General features: G+C 49.4%; 1 protein-coding gene across 1 annotated transcript in view; it reads right to left on the bottom strand.

Moving 5' to 3' along the window:
• The window catches only part of Capn8 (calpain 8), a 99,305-nt gene that overhangs the window by 16,495 nt on the left and 63,945 nt on the right, over positions 1 to 18,865 (bottom strand). Inside the window, exons 4-13 of the mRNA XM_060365101.1 lie at positions 15,892 to 16,010; positions 15,273 to 15,406; positions 14,087 to 14,255; positions 13,326 to 13,409; positions 11,855 to 11,940; positions 10,195 to 10,269; positions 9,351 to 9,511; positions 6,294 to 6,469; positions 2,812 to 2,823; positions 743 to 954 (exon numbers count right to left, since the gene is read on the bottom strand). Coding sequence (XP_060221084.1) covers positions 743 to 954; positions 2,812 to 2,823; positions 6,294 to 6,469; positions 9,351 to 9,511; positions 10,195 to 10,269; positions 11,855 to 11,940; positions 13,326 to 13,409; positions 14,087 to 14,255; positions 15,273 to 15,406; positions 15,892 to 16,010 — 1,228 coding nt within the window. The remainder of the gene's footprint in view (positions 1 to 742; positions 955 to 2,811; positions 2,824 to 6,293; positions 6,470 to 9,350; positions 9,512 to 10,194; positions 10,270 to 11,854; positions 11,941 to 13,325; positions 13,410 to 14,086; positions 14,256 to 15,272; positions 15,407 to 15,891; positions 16,011 to 18,865) is intronic.

Here is an 18,865-nt window from a genome sequence, read left to right as displayed (position 1 = left end):
TGTGATGTGTAGTGTGTGTGTGTATGTGCGTGTGTGCATGTGTGCGTGTGTGAGTGTGTTATGCATTAGGAGTGAGTGTGCATAGTGTGGTAGTGGTATTGAAATGTGTAATATGTATAAATGTGCGTAATATGTATGTAGCGTGTGGTGTGTGTGCGTGTCATATGTTGTGTATATGATGTGTTATCTATAATGTATGTTTTGTGTTGTAACTGATGCATGTATTATGTGTGTACATGATATACCTGGCATGCATGCTGTATGTGTAGATGTTGTCTATCTGTATATGTATGTATGTATATATATTATACAGTGGGAGATGTATAGATGTTACATTTGGTATATATGTCTAGTGTATTTGACACATATATATTGTATGTACATTGTGTGTAATGTCTATAATTGGTGTGTGTGTGATGTATGTACTCAGTGTGTAGGTACTGTGTGCACACCCCTGGCCCAGATCTCATCAGCCTCGCTGTCATGCGGTAGGACAGATGGTCAACGGCCCTTTCTCTCCAGGCTTGACTTTTTCTGGGCGAGGAAACCCCCAGTCCTATAGAGCAAAGAGGAGGCCACAGGAGACACCCCGGGGGAGGTCCCTGGGTGGTGTCACAATTTCCAAACTTTAGAAACGTCAACCAAGATGCAGCGGCAGGTCGCTCAGCGAGGGGCGCCTCCCAGAGCCGCGCTTCCACCTGTGGCCTGACTCAGAAAACATCTCCCCGCAAAGTAGACGCACAGGGCCTTGGCCGCCTTCTCCGAGAACACCCTCAAGCAGAAGTCGCCATCCTTGAAGGGCTCGAAGGTGGATGGCACCACCAGGTACTGTCCTGGGGTGAGTCGGACCCTGCCGGACACCTCCCGGAGGTTCACGTAGCTGCTGGAGCGGGCGGAGGGCTGGTGGCCCAGGAAGAAGTCTCGGCCCAGGTGTGCGTCCGTGTGAGTCTCCAACTGCACAAAGCAAAGGGCAGAGTCAGTCTCTCCCTGGAGTTCAGCCTGACCCTGTTGAGTTAGGGATTGTTCGCTGCACCTAACGTGTAAGAACCCGGGGGGTTTTCAGTTCAGGCATGAGCTAGCTCACTGTGGATTTGGGGTGCCTACTGGGCGCCAAGCCCAAAGAGGCTGTGGCCTTAACTGTATGACCTTGGCCAGCCCCTCTGCCTTCTAGGCCTCCCCAGTTAAATGAAGGGTAGAACTCGGGTGTGTGCTCTGCATACTTGTCCTCCTGATTCCAGCAGTCAGCACTCTACAGCTGTCTCTAGGAGAACAAGAATGGCGTTGACTCTCAGAGTCCAGACCTTCAGCCCTGTCCTCAAGCAGAGTGCCCTGTGAGGTGACTAAAATGACTAGGCTCTGAAGAAGACAGACAGAGGAGGCAGCTATCCTGGCCTGGTTCTGGGTCCCTCCTGGCCTGGGGATCAGGGCTCTTCCTTGCGCAGAGACAAGATAACCCGTGAATTTATTGTGAGGAATGAAGAGGCTGCTGCTGTGTGATGTGGCCTAATTACTGACAACAGAGTGCTCCAAAAACACAGGTGCCAGCGCTGTTAGCGCTGCAATTAACCCTCCCCAGAGCCCTGTGTCTTTACAATCTTTATAGGATGCCGGTGACAGAGGCAGGTGCAGGCAATCCACGGGAGCCAAAACACCCGCCCTGGAGTGGTCAGTGTCTACGCATGCTCACGAGACCTTCCCTGGATCTCAGGTCTGCTGATGGGGGTCTGGGGGATGGGGAAGTAGGACCACTTGTCCCTCTGTCATTGCCCTGGCCGGGACGCCTCAAGGATACCCTCAGGTGGCATCTGGGACAGCAGAAATGCTTGAGATCCCCTCTGAAAATGTGTACTCAGGTTTGGTTTCAATGCTTTTCCAGGAGTGATAATAATGCAGCAGGCTCTTCCCTCCATGATAGATAGCAGGCATCTGTGATCCAAGGGCAGAAAGGACCAGGAGACTGTTATCTGGGAATACAGCCTGGGACCAAGCTTATAAATCTGGGCCCTGTTGGTCTACCTATACCCCTGGTCAAGCTGAGAACCTAGGAGGGAGAAGAGAGGAGGCTGTAGCCTGGTACAGACCACTGCATAATCAGTGCAGCTGAGCACAGGTCAACGCCCAGCCGTGGGTGCACACCGGAGTCCAGGGTTGTCGATAAACCTGCAATGCACGTTCCTGGGCCCAAGATGCTGCTATAACTTACTTGGATGTAGTCTATACACTAAGGGTTTTAAGGCTCCCAAGTTTGCAGCAGAGACGATTCTGGACCAGCACACTGCTGGGCCTTGCTTTGTGCTGACTGCACTTTCCTGTGTGGCCATGCAGGTCCTCTCAGGACTGCTTCCAGGATCCTACCGTCAACCAGCTGAGCTGGGTGGTCCAGAGGAACAGGACCCAGAGGTCAGAGGGAACCTCAAACCATAGGGACACTGCTGATAGGAGTCCCTAAGCCAGCTGTGAATTACCAAGGAGCCTGGAACAAGCCAGAGCGGAGAGGGTGAAGTTGCCTCCTCCCTTTCTAATTAGACATCAGAGCCAGACAAGAAGGAACCTACAGTAAGCTGCAGTTACCTTATTCAGGCCAACCCACCATGCAGATAGGGACAAGATCACTCCTGCTCCCTTCCCGGAGGGCCTGACAGGTGGGAGTTGAGCTTGTTTTCACCGCCGCTCCGCACTCAGGGCTACCAGCTCAACGAATCGTAAGAGTAACCACAGGCGAGTCCATTTTCACTGCAGGAAGGAGCCAAAAGCAGGCAGGCCCTTCCTTACCGAATGAAGACCACCTCTGTCCAGGCAATACTCACGTACCTCCTTGGGAATCTGTAGGGCAAAAGACGAGGGCAAGTCACCTGTGGGCTCAAGCCCCTTCCTCTGCGCATCTCTCCCTACACCTGGAAGACAGACCAAACTCACAGGGATGGAGGTCACATGGCAATGAAAGGGTGGTGTGCATTCCTGAATCGGGAGGTGATCAGCGGGTTCAAGGTCATACACAGACTGCCAGGTCCTAGAAATATGGGGCTGACATCCTGCTTTTGTTTTGTTCACCACTGGCGTAACCTACCAGGATCTCCCAAATACTTCAAAAGTAGTAACACCTGAGCTTAAACAGGATCTGAGGCCTTCCAAGAGACTTCTCACCCTGGCCTGTCAGATCAAGGAGTTGGCTGAAAAGAAAATTCCACTCACCCTGAGTCATCATTGATCCTGTCTTTGGCCATAGTGACCCAAGCTGGGCCTGCAGGAGACTCCTTCCTTTAAGGTTTTTAAGTTGGAACTAAGGAAAGAGGTCCCTTCATTTATGCTAGTGACATTAGGCAGTGTAGAAAGCTAGACTGGGAGAAAGCACTGGCATCAGGGAAAGGGATGTGAAGAGAAAGCATCCTGGTTGCCTCTGACTCCCTCATCCCAGGCATCTTTTGCTTTGGCTACATGAGGTGATGAATTCTTTTCTACTAGCTCAGCTGCAGCTCTCAGGCACAACTGAAGAAGGTTAACTACAGAGATGAGCTCTCAGACCCAGAGAGGGAGCCCGGCTATGCCCAGTGCTCCTGTGCCAGGCTAGAAAATAGGACCCTAATCCTCCTGCATCCTCCTCCTGCCACTGTCTCACAGGCTGTTTGAACCAGAAGAGCATATTGTTGGTTTGGGCTCATTGCACAACTGCCTTCCACTCTGAGGGCAAGTGAGGGGGGGGCTGGGATCCTCTCACAGAGCCACGGTGGTCAAGGGATGCCGACAAGCCTCTAGTTCAGAGTTTAAAACACAATCAGCCACACGGAGGCCCTCTCCAGCCCTGCCAGGAGCTTTCCTAATTATCTTGGCCAGCTTGCCCTCAACAACTTGGATGCCTCTGGCAGTCTGCTCTGAATCGGCCTGGCCCTGGGTCACCCGGCCAGACAGGAACAACCACTGCCCACACAGAGATTGGAAGGGTGGCCATCTATGAACGGCAAGGCCCGTGGGTGGCAATAGGAGGCTCTTTAGCCTTCACGGGTGCCTGCCAACTCCTCAACCGGCCATGGGTTTTCAACCTTCAGCGAGAGTCCAGTTTCAGACAGTTACAGCCAGAGAAGGGAGACATGGGGGTGAGAATACGATATTCCTACTAGCCAGGCTGCTTCCCAAATGCTCCCCCCCTCACCCAGGCTGCTTCCCCATACCCCAGCTGCTTCCTACATCCACAGCCTCAGTTTGACTTTAAAACTGTCTGTTCTCAGACTTTAAGCTCTAAATTATATGGCTCTAGTGACAAGAAGCAGGACCACAGATCACATACCCTGGCGTATTTTATAAACAGCTATAATTCGATACATGAAACTGACATGCTGTGTGCATTATTTATTGATGCAAACACCACACCACTCACAGCTATTGAGAAAGAATGCTTTGTTGAGCTGGCACAATGAGGGAGGCCTGAAGGAGGAGGCCCTGGCCACCATCCCTGAGCGGTTCACCCTGTAACTGGGCCTGCCAACCGTCGGTTCTGTAAACCAGGTCACTGAGCCTTAAGCTGTCTGTCATGGCACCCCTTCAGACCAGAATGTTCTCTCTTCTCCACCTTTGACATCTAGGTCACCTTTTGAAGACCTGATCAAAGCCTCCCCCAGCGTGACGCTGAAGAGCCCAGACCACTGTGGTGGTCCCACCGTCACAGAGGCCCCCTGCCTGTCATCAGCTCCCGTTCCTGATCGCGAGCAGCCTGGGGTCAGGGACTGTGTGCTGTTCCTCAGTGTCCCCAGCTTCTAGGTTTGCCGTGCTGGGAGGCACACACGGCTAGATGGATATGGATTGGCTGTTACCGCTGTGAGCAGTGAGGATGGGTTTGCAGTGTTTACGTCTAGACAGGGCTGGAAGAGCTAAGTCGGAGTAAAAAGGCACTTACTTTCTCTTGCCATTAAGTAGCAATTCTTTTCTAACCCTCATTCTTCCAGTTACATACACACACACACACACACACACACGCGCGCGCGCGCGCACACATGCACACATGTGGTCCTTGTTAGTGTTAATTGCCAACTTGATAGAATCTGGAATCAACTGGAAGATAGGCCTGTGGACTCGGAAGATTGTTGGTTGAGGTGGAAGGTTTATCCACCCTTGGTGACACCATTCCCTATCTAGGATCGTGCAGTAAGTGCAGAATGGGAGCTGAACCCTGTGTGATCACTGCTCTCTTCTGTTTGCAGACACAGTGTGACCAGTGCCTCAGCATGACCTCCTCCACTTCCCTACCATGGGGAGGGGGGCACTGATCTGTAAATAAACCCCTCTGCATGCTGTTTATGTCAGGATATTTTGCCACAACCATAGGAAAGGAAACACACACACACACACACACACACACACACGCACGCCTGAAACCCTAAGGTTTAAGAATATAATAAATGGGGCTGAAGGAGGAGGGTAGGGGCTTAGCAACTGAAATTTTCATTGTTACTAAATTTATTACAATACTTCTTAGTACAATGCTTATTTTATGTGCATTAATTTATACTGATATGTTGGGTCCCAACCACTCTGGGACCCAGCCACTCTGGGACCTCTTGATTAGAATTGTATTTTTATCAAGAAATTCATTTGTAATAAAACCATACCCAAAGACAGACAGACAGACAGACAAACAGACAAACAAACAAACAAACACATACCGAGTCCCTGTGAGATACATTGTACAGAGTCTGCCTGGGTAAAGAAGTTGACTGCATGGGCCTAGCTAAATTGTCAAGACCTGAAGACTTGATTTACTGTGTTGGGGAGACCAGGTTCACAGAGGGGCAGTCACTGGAGGAGCCTGGAATCCTGAGCCAGAGACTGAAACCTCAGACTCCAGAACCAAAGAAAAAAAAAAAGGCTGTGTGGTTCTCTTCCCCACGATAGTGCTGTGTATTCTAAGGGACTTCCTGTAGTAGAAGAAGGGACGCTGTATCCAGCCACCTTCCCCCACTCTAAAATGCATTTTATTGTTCGGATGACTTTCACCCTCGTGTTCTAGGCTCCTGTCCCCTGAGACACCTCCTCTTGGATAAGACTCTAATGTACCCATTTACACTGAGTTCTCACTGACAGGCAAAGCGTAATGGATTGCACATGTAGGTGTTAACAGAAGGAATTACAGCCACAGGGATGAATAACTATAGAAGCCAGGCCTCAGCAAGAGTTCTGGGGATGGAAGAGAGGAAGGACAACATCTAATTAAGAGTATTTGAGCAACAAGAAAGACGCACTCCAATTACTGACCCAAACATCTCCATCAAAGACTGTGGCAGAGCAACCTGGCTTTGTGGTACCTGGTAGATGGCATAGCCTATGCTGAGCAGGCCCTGGCCAATCCTCTTTTGTCGTCTCCGATTCTTCTGCATCAGACCCAGCAGCACCGTACAGCGGGGTTCACTGGTGTCCTCCTCCTGGTCCTCATCCGCTTCATCCAAATGGATTTTAAACTGGGGATTGGTCCAGTAAGTGGCTGGAAGTCATTCAGTGATAGTATTCCAACAGAGTGAGGAGATGAAGAAAAATAAAAAAGGAAAGAACCTGCATCATCTTAATGAAAGGTTAACACTGGCCACACTGCCTGGCACAGCGGAAGTAGAAAGCTTCCTCTCATCGCTCTGCCCCACCCCACAGATAGACTCTTAGAATATCTGTCTTTTCTGCTTGATTAACCAGTAGCCCAGAACTGCCTGAGTGGTGAAATCTGTGATCCAGTCATCCCAGGCGGCTCTGGATGGCAATAATTTGCCTTCTGAGAAGCCCTCCATTTTCTCCTGTTCTTAGCTGAAGACTCTACCTAGAAAAGGCACTCTAGGGAGAACTGTATCTCTGGGATGGATGAAGATAGAGTCTCAGAAGAACCAAGGAAGCCTCTGTCTGACTGTTATGTGCTCCGCAGTGCCCAGAAGAAGGCCCCGCTTTGGATTTCAACCTTATGAGGCCCTGAGACCCGTCCTCTGTTCCGCAGCCCAAGGAGCTCCCATGATGCTCAGCGTTGCAGCTTACCGATGTGACGCATGCTCTTCTGACAAATCACTTTATAATGTAGGAGAGATCATAGTGCCATTAAGCATTCCCGCCGCCATACCAGCTATGGATACTTCAAAAGATGCCTTGTTGAGCTGGGGAAGGGGGTGTGGCTCAGTGGGTAAGGGGGCTTGCTGTGTAACCAAGAGGATATGAGTTCAGATCCTACCAATCCCAGCACCATGTCAAAATGCCAATCGGTACACACGTGCCAGTAAACCCAGTGCTGTTGGGGGACTGCTGGCCTAGCTGGCTGGCATTACTCCAAGTTCAGTGAGAGAGCCTGTCTCACAGGAGTAAGATGAGGCTGGTAGAGCCAAGGTGGAGAGTGATACAGTTAGACACCTGACGTCTTCCGCAAGTGTGCATGCACACACGTGCACAAACCAATACCCCAAACACACACATGACACCTTTGTCCAAAGAAAACTTTTGAAAAAAAAAATCTGTCGACTTAGTAGCTACCCAAGCTGGACACAGAAGAGATCAGCCACAGAAACACAGTAGTTCTATGATGGACTTGAGCCAAGAGTGTAATTGAAGAAGATGGGCCTGACAGTTCTCACCATGCTAGGTGCTCAGTTGGGAAGGAGTGTTTGGTTTAGTGTGAGGAGGGGTTGTGGGTGTTTTCACAATCTCTACATGATGGTACAACTCTATAAAACAATATAGCATTCACATATGTTCAAGGCACATTCATTTTTTTTTCCCTAACAGCGAGACTACTTATTCAGTCCCTCCTTCCCAGAACCTCCATCTCTTGATTTTTTTTTTTTCCACTCAAAGCACAGGTGTATATAGATTTTTAAGATCAGGTGTCTGTGGCTTCCAGGGGAGACAGAAAATTCGGTAATCTTCTGTACTTACTTCATTACCATGAGGCAAGAACAATCCATTTCTTCCTGACAGCTAGCTGGCAGCACAGATGGGATTATGATTTGGTGTGTGCATATACCTTGGGCACCCCCTATGGTTCTGAGCTTCCAGAACAAGCCATGCGGCTTTCCTATGTCTTTCCTAAGAGCTTGTTAATGGTGGGCATATTTTAATTTCTCCCAAATGTAGCATTACTGCAATCCCTACATTTTTTGTTTACTCCTTAACAGTACTAGAGGAAGAGAATGGGCCATAAAAATAATACATCCCATTTGTATAACGCTGCATAGTTTACAAAGCGCTTCCCTGTGCACTCCGCCTTACAATGCTCACTGCACCCCAGCGAGTCGGGAGGTAGAAATTATGAACCATTGTGAGGACTGAGAAACTGAAGCCCGGAAAAGGAACGCCCCTCAGGTCTCACTATCACTGTTGTTAAGCTGACTGATGGGGCAGGCCGCTAGCTCCCCCTTCAGGCCTGTCAACAGCTGGTCTTGGCAGCCAGATGAAGATGGATGGGAATGGAGGTGAAGACCTTGCGCTCCCAGTCTTTACCCACACAGGGCTTGCAACGCTGCTGCCGTTTCTACAGCATGCAGTGTTCTGGCTGGGGAGAAAGTGGCTGCCCCTGGCCCCTGCACAGAGACCCCAAGTCAATCGGCACAAATCAACGGAGCAACAGCAAGCCAGAGAAGCATGAAGGTGGGGAATTAGCAAGTGGGGTGCGTGCTTTTCTTTCCTTTGTTTCTCCCGAGAGCTGTGGGGTCGTTTCTCAGTTGTTTCTTCAGCTGCTGCCTCATGGACTGGACCTAAAAGGAGCCTATACAAGTACATATTAGTCATCTTGTGGGAACCAAGGAGGCCATTCTCACCTTTAGCAAAATGATGAGCCAGAGTTAAGTCAGAGGCAGTGGTTTGCACCGGGGATAGAAACCTGATGACCACCACAGAATGGAACACAGACCACACATAGCCCGAGTATGTCCATTCCTGACCAGCACAGCCTCACCCCTCAGGGAGCAGCTTTACCTCAGGTAACACAAAGCGGAATGGCTGCCCTTCTGAGTGCAGCCCCCGGAAGCAGTAGATTATCTTCTGACGTCATTAACTACTCTGCCCCCAAGCTCAGGGGAGTGATGTTAGCCAGCTGGACCAGGTAGGGAAGACAGAAGCCCAAGAGAAGAACCAGAGGCCTTAGTGATGGTCCAAGAGCAGGTAGCAAAAAGCAGCATGCTGGGAGAGCAGAGGCCAGAAGCAAGAATGATTTAAACACACAGGAGCTGAGATGAGGCTTCAGATAGGCAGCTGCAAAGCCACTGTCCACCCTCGCTGGCCTGGCCTCCAAGCCAGAGGAGAAACAGAACCTCCGATCCAAGGGCATTAATTACCCAAAGATCATGTAAAAGGCCACACGGCTCAGGGAGGAAAAGCCAGGTGGCCCTCTGCCTCACCTGGGTAGTTGGGGCAGCCCCCAGCTGTGGAGCCTCGTGTCCAGCGGCCATTGAAGAGTACCAGGTTCCATTTGTGCACCTCTTCACTGCTCAGAGAGTCCGGGGACAGGTTGCATATCTCCAGTCGAGAGAACTGCTTCAAGAAATCCGAAAAGGACATCCTGAAGAACAGAGGAGCCGGAAGGGAGCGAGTGAGTGGACTGGACTGGAAGAGAGCTTAAAGGCCCAAGAAAGAGCTCTGTCCTCCAGCAGCTGTGGACTGACTGAATTCCCTCCTACAGCCCAGTGACACAAACATGCAGGGCTACTGTCCGCATTTGTCACTGTGGCCAGTGTCTTAGTTCCGAGAGAATCTCCCTCCTGAAGCTACCAGCCACAGACTTGGCACCATGAACCAGAGGAAACCCCAGGAGATGATGTGAATGCAGCCCTCACCTAGGCTGGATGACAGCTATACTCACAAGAGGCTCATCCCTGAGGAAATTCTTCATGGTGTCCAGTGTGGAGATGTCCTCTAAGACATCCCATCTTCTGCATGGCACATCCCACCCAACCCCAACAAAGTAAAGAATCCTGTTTTGACTATAAGCTAGGCCTTAGAAACATTGTTTCAGGCTCACAAAAGGCAGACAGGCTGCTGGCCAGGCCATGTTGTGGGCTGGGTTCCCCTGTTTTAGACATGAGGATAGAGGTAGAATTATACTAGGGGAAGGGGCAGAGAAAAACAAAAGCCCCTATGCTAGGAACCTTGTTCACATTCCTGGAGGTCCTGAAGATGGACCCCCGTGTACCTTGGAGCAGGCTGGGCACTAAGGGGACAGCCCTTCAGCACATGGCTTCTCACCAGAACTCGCCATCTTCTGCTCTCTTGTCCAGCTCGTCTTTCTTCCTGGGATCTATGTAATTCCACTCGGGTGCACTTGTGGAGGGGAGAAAAATGAACCAGAGGTGGTCATTCCTGAGATGCAAGCTGTTTACTGCAGCTAAATGTCCCCCCAAAGGATGACACATAGGATGCACCCCCATTGAGGAAGGAAGACAGGCTGGACCTGGTGTGAAGTCCTGGGGGAGGGAGCCAAGGACTCGGGCTCCTGCAGGGGTGGCCTGGGCCATGCAGCAGAAATCTGATGGCTTTATTCTAATTTTCACCCTCTGGGTGAGTTTTACATTCCAGTTAAGGCTCACAGACCTCTGACTGTAAGGACAAGGAAGTCCTGTCATAAGAAAGGCATGTATTCCTGTATCCATTAGTACCTTGTCACTCTCATCCTCTACCACACTGGGGCCCAGCCAGCTCTGGGTACATAGACACTGTCCACTTCCTAAGCCTATAGCTTTGATTATGAGGCCCAGTTTTATTTAAAACAAAAAATAAAAGAAGCAAAACTTCCATGAAGTAATGTCACCCCTCGTCCTTCTGGTGGCCTCTCTGTGACAATATCCATGTACTTTGCTCAAATGCTGTCTACAGCTGCCTGACCTTTAGAGCTTTGGATTTTCCTGAAATACATGTGCAGTATCCAGATAAGTGGCCAGTGTTAGTATCAATCCTCAAAACAAACAAGAGCTCTTCCCTGAGCACACTCAGCAAAACCCCGCTCTGCCCTCCCCAGCGGTGAGCACAGCCAGGCTCAGCCTCTCGCTCTACCTGGCTCTTAGGTGCTTGGAGACCAGCAGAAGCATCCTGGGGCCTCTTAAAGGCATCACAGCATCCGTTCCATCAGTACTGAGTTCCACACTGGAGAAGTCTAGATCTAATCTAATCTCCCAGTTGGTTTCATTTTTGCTGTTGTCATCTCAAATTTAAACGACACAGCTAGAGACTGGCTGCGTTTAGGCATGTCATCTCAGGGCTTCCGAGCCCCTCTCCAGCTTCTACTAGGTCACTAGCCCACACTGTTCTCTGACTGGCAGAAGACATAGGGGATGTGGATTCCAGAGCACAGCCTTCCCAAGACCTCACCTCTCACCTCTTCTGACTGACTCCCCTTACCATGGATAGGCAGCCCAAATACTGTCCTTCCAGCCAGGGGTCAACACCCATGTAGTCACAGAGGAACTCATGGTGTGAGTGACCCTCCCATTCATCACTGCCTGGGTGGGCCACGGCTCCCAGGACCAAGGCTCTCCCAGCATCTTTGTTTCCTCTTGGTCCTGAGGGAGCAGTGTTTGTGGTATGGTAAGGTCAGATTGCAAGTGACTGGTTTGATCTTGTAGCCCCCAGTGTGGTAGGCAGGAAACAGGTGAGCCTTCAGCACTAGACAAAATTCCATGGAGCTGCCAAAGTGTCAAGTGCCAAAGGAGAAATCCACAATCAAAAATGTCAGCAGAGTGGTTTCCTGTCTGGAACCATGGAATATCATTTCCACAGCAGGCTTCGGAATGTACAGCGAGCAAGTGATGCAGAACCCAGTGAATGCTGAGTCTCATGAGGTGTGGTTTCTGCTCCACGACACCTTTGTCCAAGGATAGATGAGCAATGGGAACGAGGAAGGAAGACTTACTCGTCACTCCAGGCTCCCGACCACTCCACTTCGCCCCACGGGTTCCTCAGCCTGATGAGCTTCTCTGGGCGGCCATGGAAATCCACCTGCAAGAGCCGCACACCACAAAGACAAGCCACCCCATATCACCACGTCCGCTAAGGTAGATCTGGGTAGGACCGTTTCATCGGTCTGTCACTGGTACATATGTCCAGGGTGGACATACGTTTGCTCACACCTCTGCAGGGAAAGGGTATCTCCAAAGTCTAACTGTATAAGCGCCCTAGGGACTTGTGGTGAAATCTTGTCCCTGCTGTCATCGGGTTTGCAGGTGGAGCTCTCAAGGGATTAGAACAGGAGATAAGACTGATGTTTCTCTCAGGACCGGATTAGTTGCTAAGAGTGTTAGAAAGCAAACTCAACCTGTCTTGTTTGCCTCTCTTCTGTGTTTACCTATCCCTCCAACTGATGCTGTTAGGAGACTTCCCAGCTTCCAAATGCATGAGATAAAAAACAAAAAAACAAAACAAAACAAAAACCCTCTTTCTTAATAAATCATTCAGACTCAGGTATTGTGTTATAGTAACAGAAAATGGACTAAGACCCTACCTCACCCTACTATTTCGTGAAGACTCAAGTATGCTCCCCCACGTACCCCTGCACGCATGCTGGCATTCACACACCCATAAACACGTCAGTCTGCTAGTGTTTATCCTCACCATTCCCGTTACATGCTAGCCCTAAGCTTCCTCATACATATTCATTTCATGTTTATGGAGCTGACTTGATTTAAGTATACCACATTTGATGGAAAGACATGTAATGAGTGTTGTCACCATTGCCACAAGCAGCAAGAGCTGGAGTACAGGTGTGTGGCTGTTTCTGCATCGATCACTGGGAAACTCGAAGGAAAATTTCATTTGTCAGATGTAGTACTGTCTAGACTGATGTGTTTTACCTTAGTCATATCATCCACTTGCTCCTGCTTTTAACCATAAACCAAATGATTCAAATCCTGGTTGGACATAGGTAGACCATATGAAATAAAAATCATGAATGTTATAGGTCATACTGGGACCCGAGAATGAGGAATATCTATGCAATGTGCCTTTTCGTCGTTAAATTATCCTCAACACTGGGCTCTGTGGGTTTATGCTTATTTGCCTACATAAACATTTGTTTGGAATGTGTGGAGAATCCAACTGACAGTCCCTATGACTTTTCTGACTACACATCAGAAGAGAGTCATATTTAATTAAAACCCGAGAGCTAGAACTCAGGGTTCTTAGATACTGCCCTCTGAGAAGTTAAGAGCTGGGCGCCCTGTAGCAAACATGAGTTAACTGCACATCTGTACCAGGCCCTGAATCCAGAGAGAATTTTACCCTGGGCAAGCAGGAAAGCTCAAAGGCAAACTCAAAACCCCTCAGCGTCACCTCCTACAGCCTTCTTGGGATGCCCCAGACTTCTGCCAACCCTCATCCCTTCCTACCTCTTCGACTCCAGTAACAGAGTATGCATGACCCTTGACCAGCTTTTGCTTGGTGGTGGCTTCTGCTTCGGCTGCGCTTGAGACCTTGGTCAAGGAGAAAGTCCAATCAGAAAGGCTGACCCTGACCCGTTTGGAGCCAGCACTGTACTGCTTTCTAAAAGTACAGCAAACAGCCAGGGATCTCCCAGGTGGGAAGCATGTGGGGCAGACTCGGCCCACAAGCAGAGGGGCCCATCTCTAGTGATCCCCCTTTGATAGTACACCTGGCAGGCATGAGTGGCTGCAGAGCCTGCAGTGTGACCGAAAGCATAGTCATGCTGCCTCAAAACAAAGCAAACAAGCAAACAAAACTACCCACGATGACAGCCAGAGAGGAAAAGAGCACACATGGGCAGATAGATAAAATCGGGCCACACTGGCATTCCATATAGCCAACCTTCCTGTCAGGGCTGGACTCTCCACTTTTCCTCAGGGATCTCCAAGTTCATCAACTATTGTCAGCTGCCATGTTTGTTTTCCCAAAGACAGAGATGATTTAGCAAAAAGATGGTAAGGAGAGAGCACCATGATCCAGGGGACAGGGCTGTGTTCTCATGACAGGTCTAGCCATACTAAAAAGGCTCCAACAGTTACCAGCAAAACATACCCTTAAAATGTGATTAACCCCAGTTCCCACCCACTTTCTTGATCCGCACCAGTTCCTGGATGCTGTAAACCAGTGTGCCACCAGACAAGAGAGACAAAGGGGAATTGAGGCTCACATCAATGGAGCAGCCCAGCAGAGAGCCAGAACGCAGGGCCTTCTGGATAATATGGTACAGATTGCCTGGAGGCTTCCTCAAGTCGTAAAACTCAGAGATGCCACCTGTGAAATCCTCAAACCCCTCAATTGTGGAGCCTCCAGCAAGAGCTTCATAGGAACCATTGAGCCTATTGAAAAAAAATATATTATATATATATATATATATATATATATATATATACACACACACCATCCGCAGCCTTGAGTAACCCCAATAAGGGAACCATGGACCATGGAAAGGGACAATGCCAGGACATAGGCCAAGACATAGGGACAGACCTTGGCCATTTTTGACAAGGAGCCTAGAACATTCATAGGCCACTCTTTCAGTCAGACAGCCCAGAACATGCAGAGGCCACTATTTCTGACAGACACCCCAACACACACAGGCTACATTTTCAGACAGAAAGGATTTCACTAGGAACAGATCCCCAGACAACCCCTCTCCAGGTTCCCACCCACCTTCAAGACCAAGGGTATCTCTTCCAGAATTGGCCCTGACTGCCTGGGTTTCTGGGTTGTCCAGGCACAGATAGGACTGGTGAACCCTCCCTTGAGGCTGGGAGGTATCTGTTAGGGTTTGCCCTAACAAAACTGGAAAGTTACTGGGCTGTCAGAACAGAGTGACAGCAAACAAGACTAATTCAAAGAACCCCAAAGAAGCCTTTGAACTTTGAGTGTCAATCAGGAAAATGGCACTCAAGATATAAACAGAAACTTTGTTGAGTTTGGTAACTATAAACATTTCTTCTTCATCATCCTTTTGAACATTCATGCTGCCCTAAGAGCTTACCATGGGACTTGAGAGAGGAAAAACAACAATGGCTAGAGAGATATTTGTATGAGACAGAGCTGGGTCTTTAAATACATATATTTTACTTATTTATATTTGTGGTGTCAGGGATTGAGCCAGGGCCCTGTGCATGCTGGGCGCACACTCTATCACTGAGCTACATCCCCATCGGCAGAGATGGGATCTTAAACTCTCAGCCCAGATTTCCGTTCTCTTCAGAGGGGTGCTTTCTGTATAGCCTGTGGATGTCTGGATGCTGGGGAAACCTTGGCTATGGCACCCTGCGTGGGAGGGCAGGAGAGAGGCTTCCGGGAGGCTCTGGGGTCTTCAGGTTCCCCACCATCCCACTTACTTGGCGTAGGCTTTCTCCAGCAGAGCACTCCAGAATTCATTGCCTTCTTCCGAGTGGAGAAAGAGCAGCTGTCCGTTCTTGGTGGGGAGCCTGTCATCGATGACCACCTCCACCCACTCTCCGTACTGCCAGAACTGGGGGTGGAAACGCAACAGTGATCACAGGCAGAAGCAGAGGGAGCTCCTTCAGCAGCCTCCTCGGTGGGGTTTTTACAGTCCGTGAGCAAGTCACCAATCTTTACAAGCCTTAAACTCCCTGGGAGGAGGATTTGTGTCCCATCTTTTTTTTTTTTTTTTAGTCTGTGGAGGAAAGAACTTGCTCAACATCATCCAGGAAGCCAAAGTGGGTAACCTGGGCTCCCATCACCTGGTCCTTAGTCCATAGTGATTCCCTCATAGCCCCATGGCCTGGAGGAAGGGAGGGAAACAGAGATGATTGGATAGATGTCTGAAGAAATGGCTCTCAAACTGGAGCATCTATTCAAATCACCCAGGGGGAGATTCTGACGTCAGTAACTTGGCCTCACTTCCAGTGTTTCTGATTCCACAGATAGCTAAGATATCTAAGTGATATCTAAGATACAAACGTAATAGCAAAGGTCACAGGCAAGGCCTCATACTTGGAAGTGGAAAATGCCTGCATAGTTCTTCTGGAAGCTCTGGTCCCTGGGGACCACTCGGTAAAGCAGCTTCTCATTCAGGGTGAGGGAGGCGATGGCTGCCAGAAGCCAACAGTCTCCTGCAAGGAATCAGAGGAGACGATCACTGATGAGGCCGGGCCCTCGCCGTCCCCATCCCACCAGAGTCTGTCTGTTGTAGGCTGCTCACTTCAGCTGGAACACAATTTCTGAGACTGGGGTATGGATTAGCAACAGAAATGTACCTATCACAGTTCCAGAGGCTGACAGAATTGGTGTTGGTGAGAGCCATTCTCTGCTTCCACTTCTCTGCCTGATACATGACAGGAAAGCGAATGGGCAAAAGGCTAGCTCTCCCACACTAATAGAGGAGCACTGGTACTTAAGGTCCGCCTCTTAATCACACCACCCACGGTCACACTGGGCTTGGGGTCTGGCACTGACTCTTAGAAAGACACACAGCCAACGAAGAGCACTATGCCGCTCCCCTAAGTCATGCAGGCAGATTCTCTCCCGGCTGAAGTGCACACATATTCGACTCCTGAGGCCTTCCTGGGAAGGTCTAATCCAGGCGTGGGAACTCTCTCTTCATCCTTATTGTTGTGCCTTCCCTGTATGCTGACCACTTCACAGTTCCCAGGCTCCCGACCAGCGCAATGGAAATAGAAAGAAAGAGAGAAAGGAATGTATGCCTTTGTTCCATTTGAATAAATTCGGTTGGGAAAAACGGTGAACCTATTCAGCCATGACATAAGGTATGCAAGGGAGGGAGGAAGAGAGGGAGGAAAGGAGGGAGGAAGGAAGGGAGAGATGTAATCCGTGAGTCAGTCAGCGATCAATCCTTTTCCACTTTGGCCTTGGGTAATGACAGTTTGATTTTGTATTATCTATGTAGAGTATAATGATCCTCTTATGTTTCAGAGTTCACCATGAGAGCCTTGGTCATAATACCCTTGAGATATTGATTAGCATGAAATCATCATAATTTGAAGCAAAAGAAATAAAAGTCAAGAGAGGTTAAACTTCCCAGGGCTTGGTGTTGGTCACTTTGAATATCTGAGTGCATTTAAAAGCAAATAGAAAACTCCCTTCTGAGTGAGAAAGACCATTCAATCCCCTGAAAGCCACCTCCTGAGTGAGCACCACTGACTCCTCCGGGTGACATCAAATGAATAGTCACAGGCCCTGGACACTTTTAACCTCCTGAGCTGGAGAGACCAGTGTTGTGGAAGCTACAGAATGTTACTCACACCTGTGAAGATGCTCGCACTCCTTGAGGGCAAAATGTCCTTAGTGTCCATCACATTCTGTAAAACAATATGCCATTGTATTGCCCAATCTTGTCTCTCTCCAGCTTCAACAAAGACTCCCAGCCATAGGAGTCTAGAGTTTAGTGAAGCAGTGTTTGTTTTTCTTATTCATATGCTTCTTCTGGCTCTGACGCCTCCTTGTGTGCTCCAGGCATCACTGTCCCCAGGTGAAAAGCCAGAACACCTCACCTCAACCTTAGCCAGGGAACCCTATTTCTGCAGTGGGCACAAGTGCAGACTCCATGAGCCAAAGTGCTGAGACTAAGTGACCCTGGAGTGTTCAGTCCTAAGTGGGACCTACAGATCAACCTTTCCCCCAGCAAGCCTCAGGAAATATTGTGGAAAACAGAGCAGAAAGAACATACAAGCCAGAAGGTGGGGAAGAGCACTGTGAAATGCTGTCTTCTAGTCGTGGTGTAGCTGCTGCATTCACGAAGTCAAAGCAGAAGACCTGGACTACCATGTCAGCAAGAGTGTCAGCAATTCCCCGGGCAGCACCAGTTAGACACTGGGCTTATTTGCTTAAGAAAGGAAGAAAGGAAAAAAAGGAAGGAAGGGAGGAATGAGGGAGAGAGGAAGGCAGGAGGGAGGGAGGGAGGAAGGAAGGAGGGCCGAAGGAAGGAAGGAAAGAGAGAAAAAGGAGGAGGCTGAAGAGATGCTCAGCAGTTAAGAGCACTCCCTGCTCTTGCAGAGGACCTGGTTTGGTTCTCAACACCCACGTGATGACTTACAACACTCCTTAACTCCAATTCCAGGGATTCTATGCCCTCTTCTGATATCAACACCACACACACACACACACACACACACACACACACACACACACACACGTGCGCACGCTTCCTTTTTTTGAAGAATTTTTCTGCTTTTTGAAGTAACCTGCTCTTACCTCCCTCACTTCACCAACAATGCTATCCCTCAGCTGATTACAGGGATTCAAGGAGATGTTCAAGGTGAAAGTAGAGATGGAGCTTGCGTGTGTGCCCTGGGCCCTGTTGCTCCTCACCACAGAGGAGCTCAGCAGGGTGGTACCTCATTGACCAAGCAACTTCCCAAGAGCAGAGAAAATAAGAATTCCCCTGCTGACGGTTCCCCTCAGCTCAGCTTCTTCCTATGAACTCATTATAATGCCATCTCTCTGCCTTTCTTTGCTTAGAAACAGAATTAAAACCTTTCCCGGAGCGACTCTGCCCTACCTGCCTGGTCTCCCATCCACTGTGAGTTTAGCCTCCATCAAACTTGAAAACACAAAGCAAACCCTGACAGCTTTCCATGCTTGATCTTTTATTTGTCTGTCTGTACGTAAGCATGGTGCTTCCTGCAACTTGGTCACCTGAGTCTTCACCTTCCAGGAACCCTGCCTTGGGGTCTACTCAGAAGGAACCTCTTTTGTCTTTTGTGCATTCTGGAGGCCTTGGTTATCCCTCTCAGCTGATTACAACACACAAGCTGGACTCCAGGTCCACTCACAGGGAGGCTCTATGGTAGAGCATTCCTTGTAATTCCTGAATAACCCAACATCCCCACCTCCACAGGGCTCCTAATCCCTACCAAGGCTACCCGATACAGCCATCTCTCATCCCTGTTCCTCTCTCATTTCTTCCTGCTGAGAAAGAACATGGAGTCTCTCCTGGTAGCATTGCAGT

The sequence above is a fragment of the Meriones unguiculatus genome, chromosome 11 (genome assembly GCF_030254825.1).
Source record: "Meriones unguiculatus strain TT.TT164.6M chromosome 11, Bangor_MerUng_6.1, whole genome shotgun sequence".
Lineage (NCBI taxonomy): Eukaryota > Metazoa > Chordata > Mammalia > Rodentia > Muridae > Meriones > Meriones unguiculatus.
Note: the sequence above shows the minus strand (reverse complement) of the source record. Positions and strands in the feature narration are given on the sequence as shown.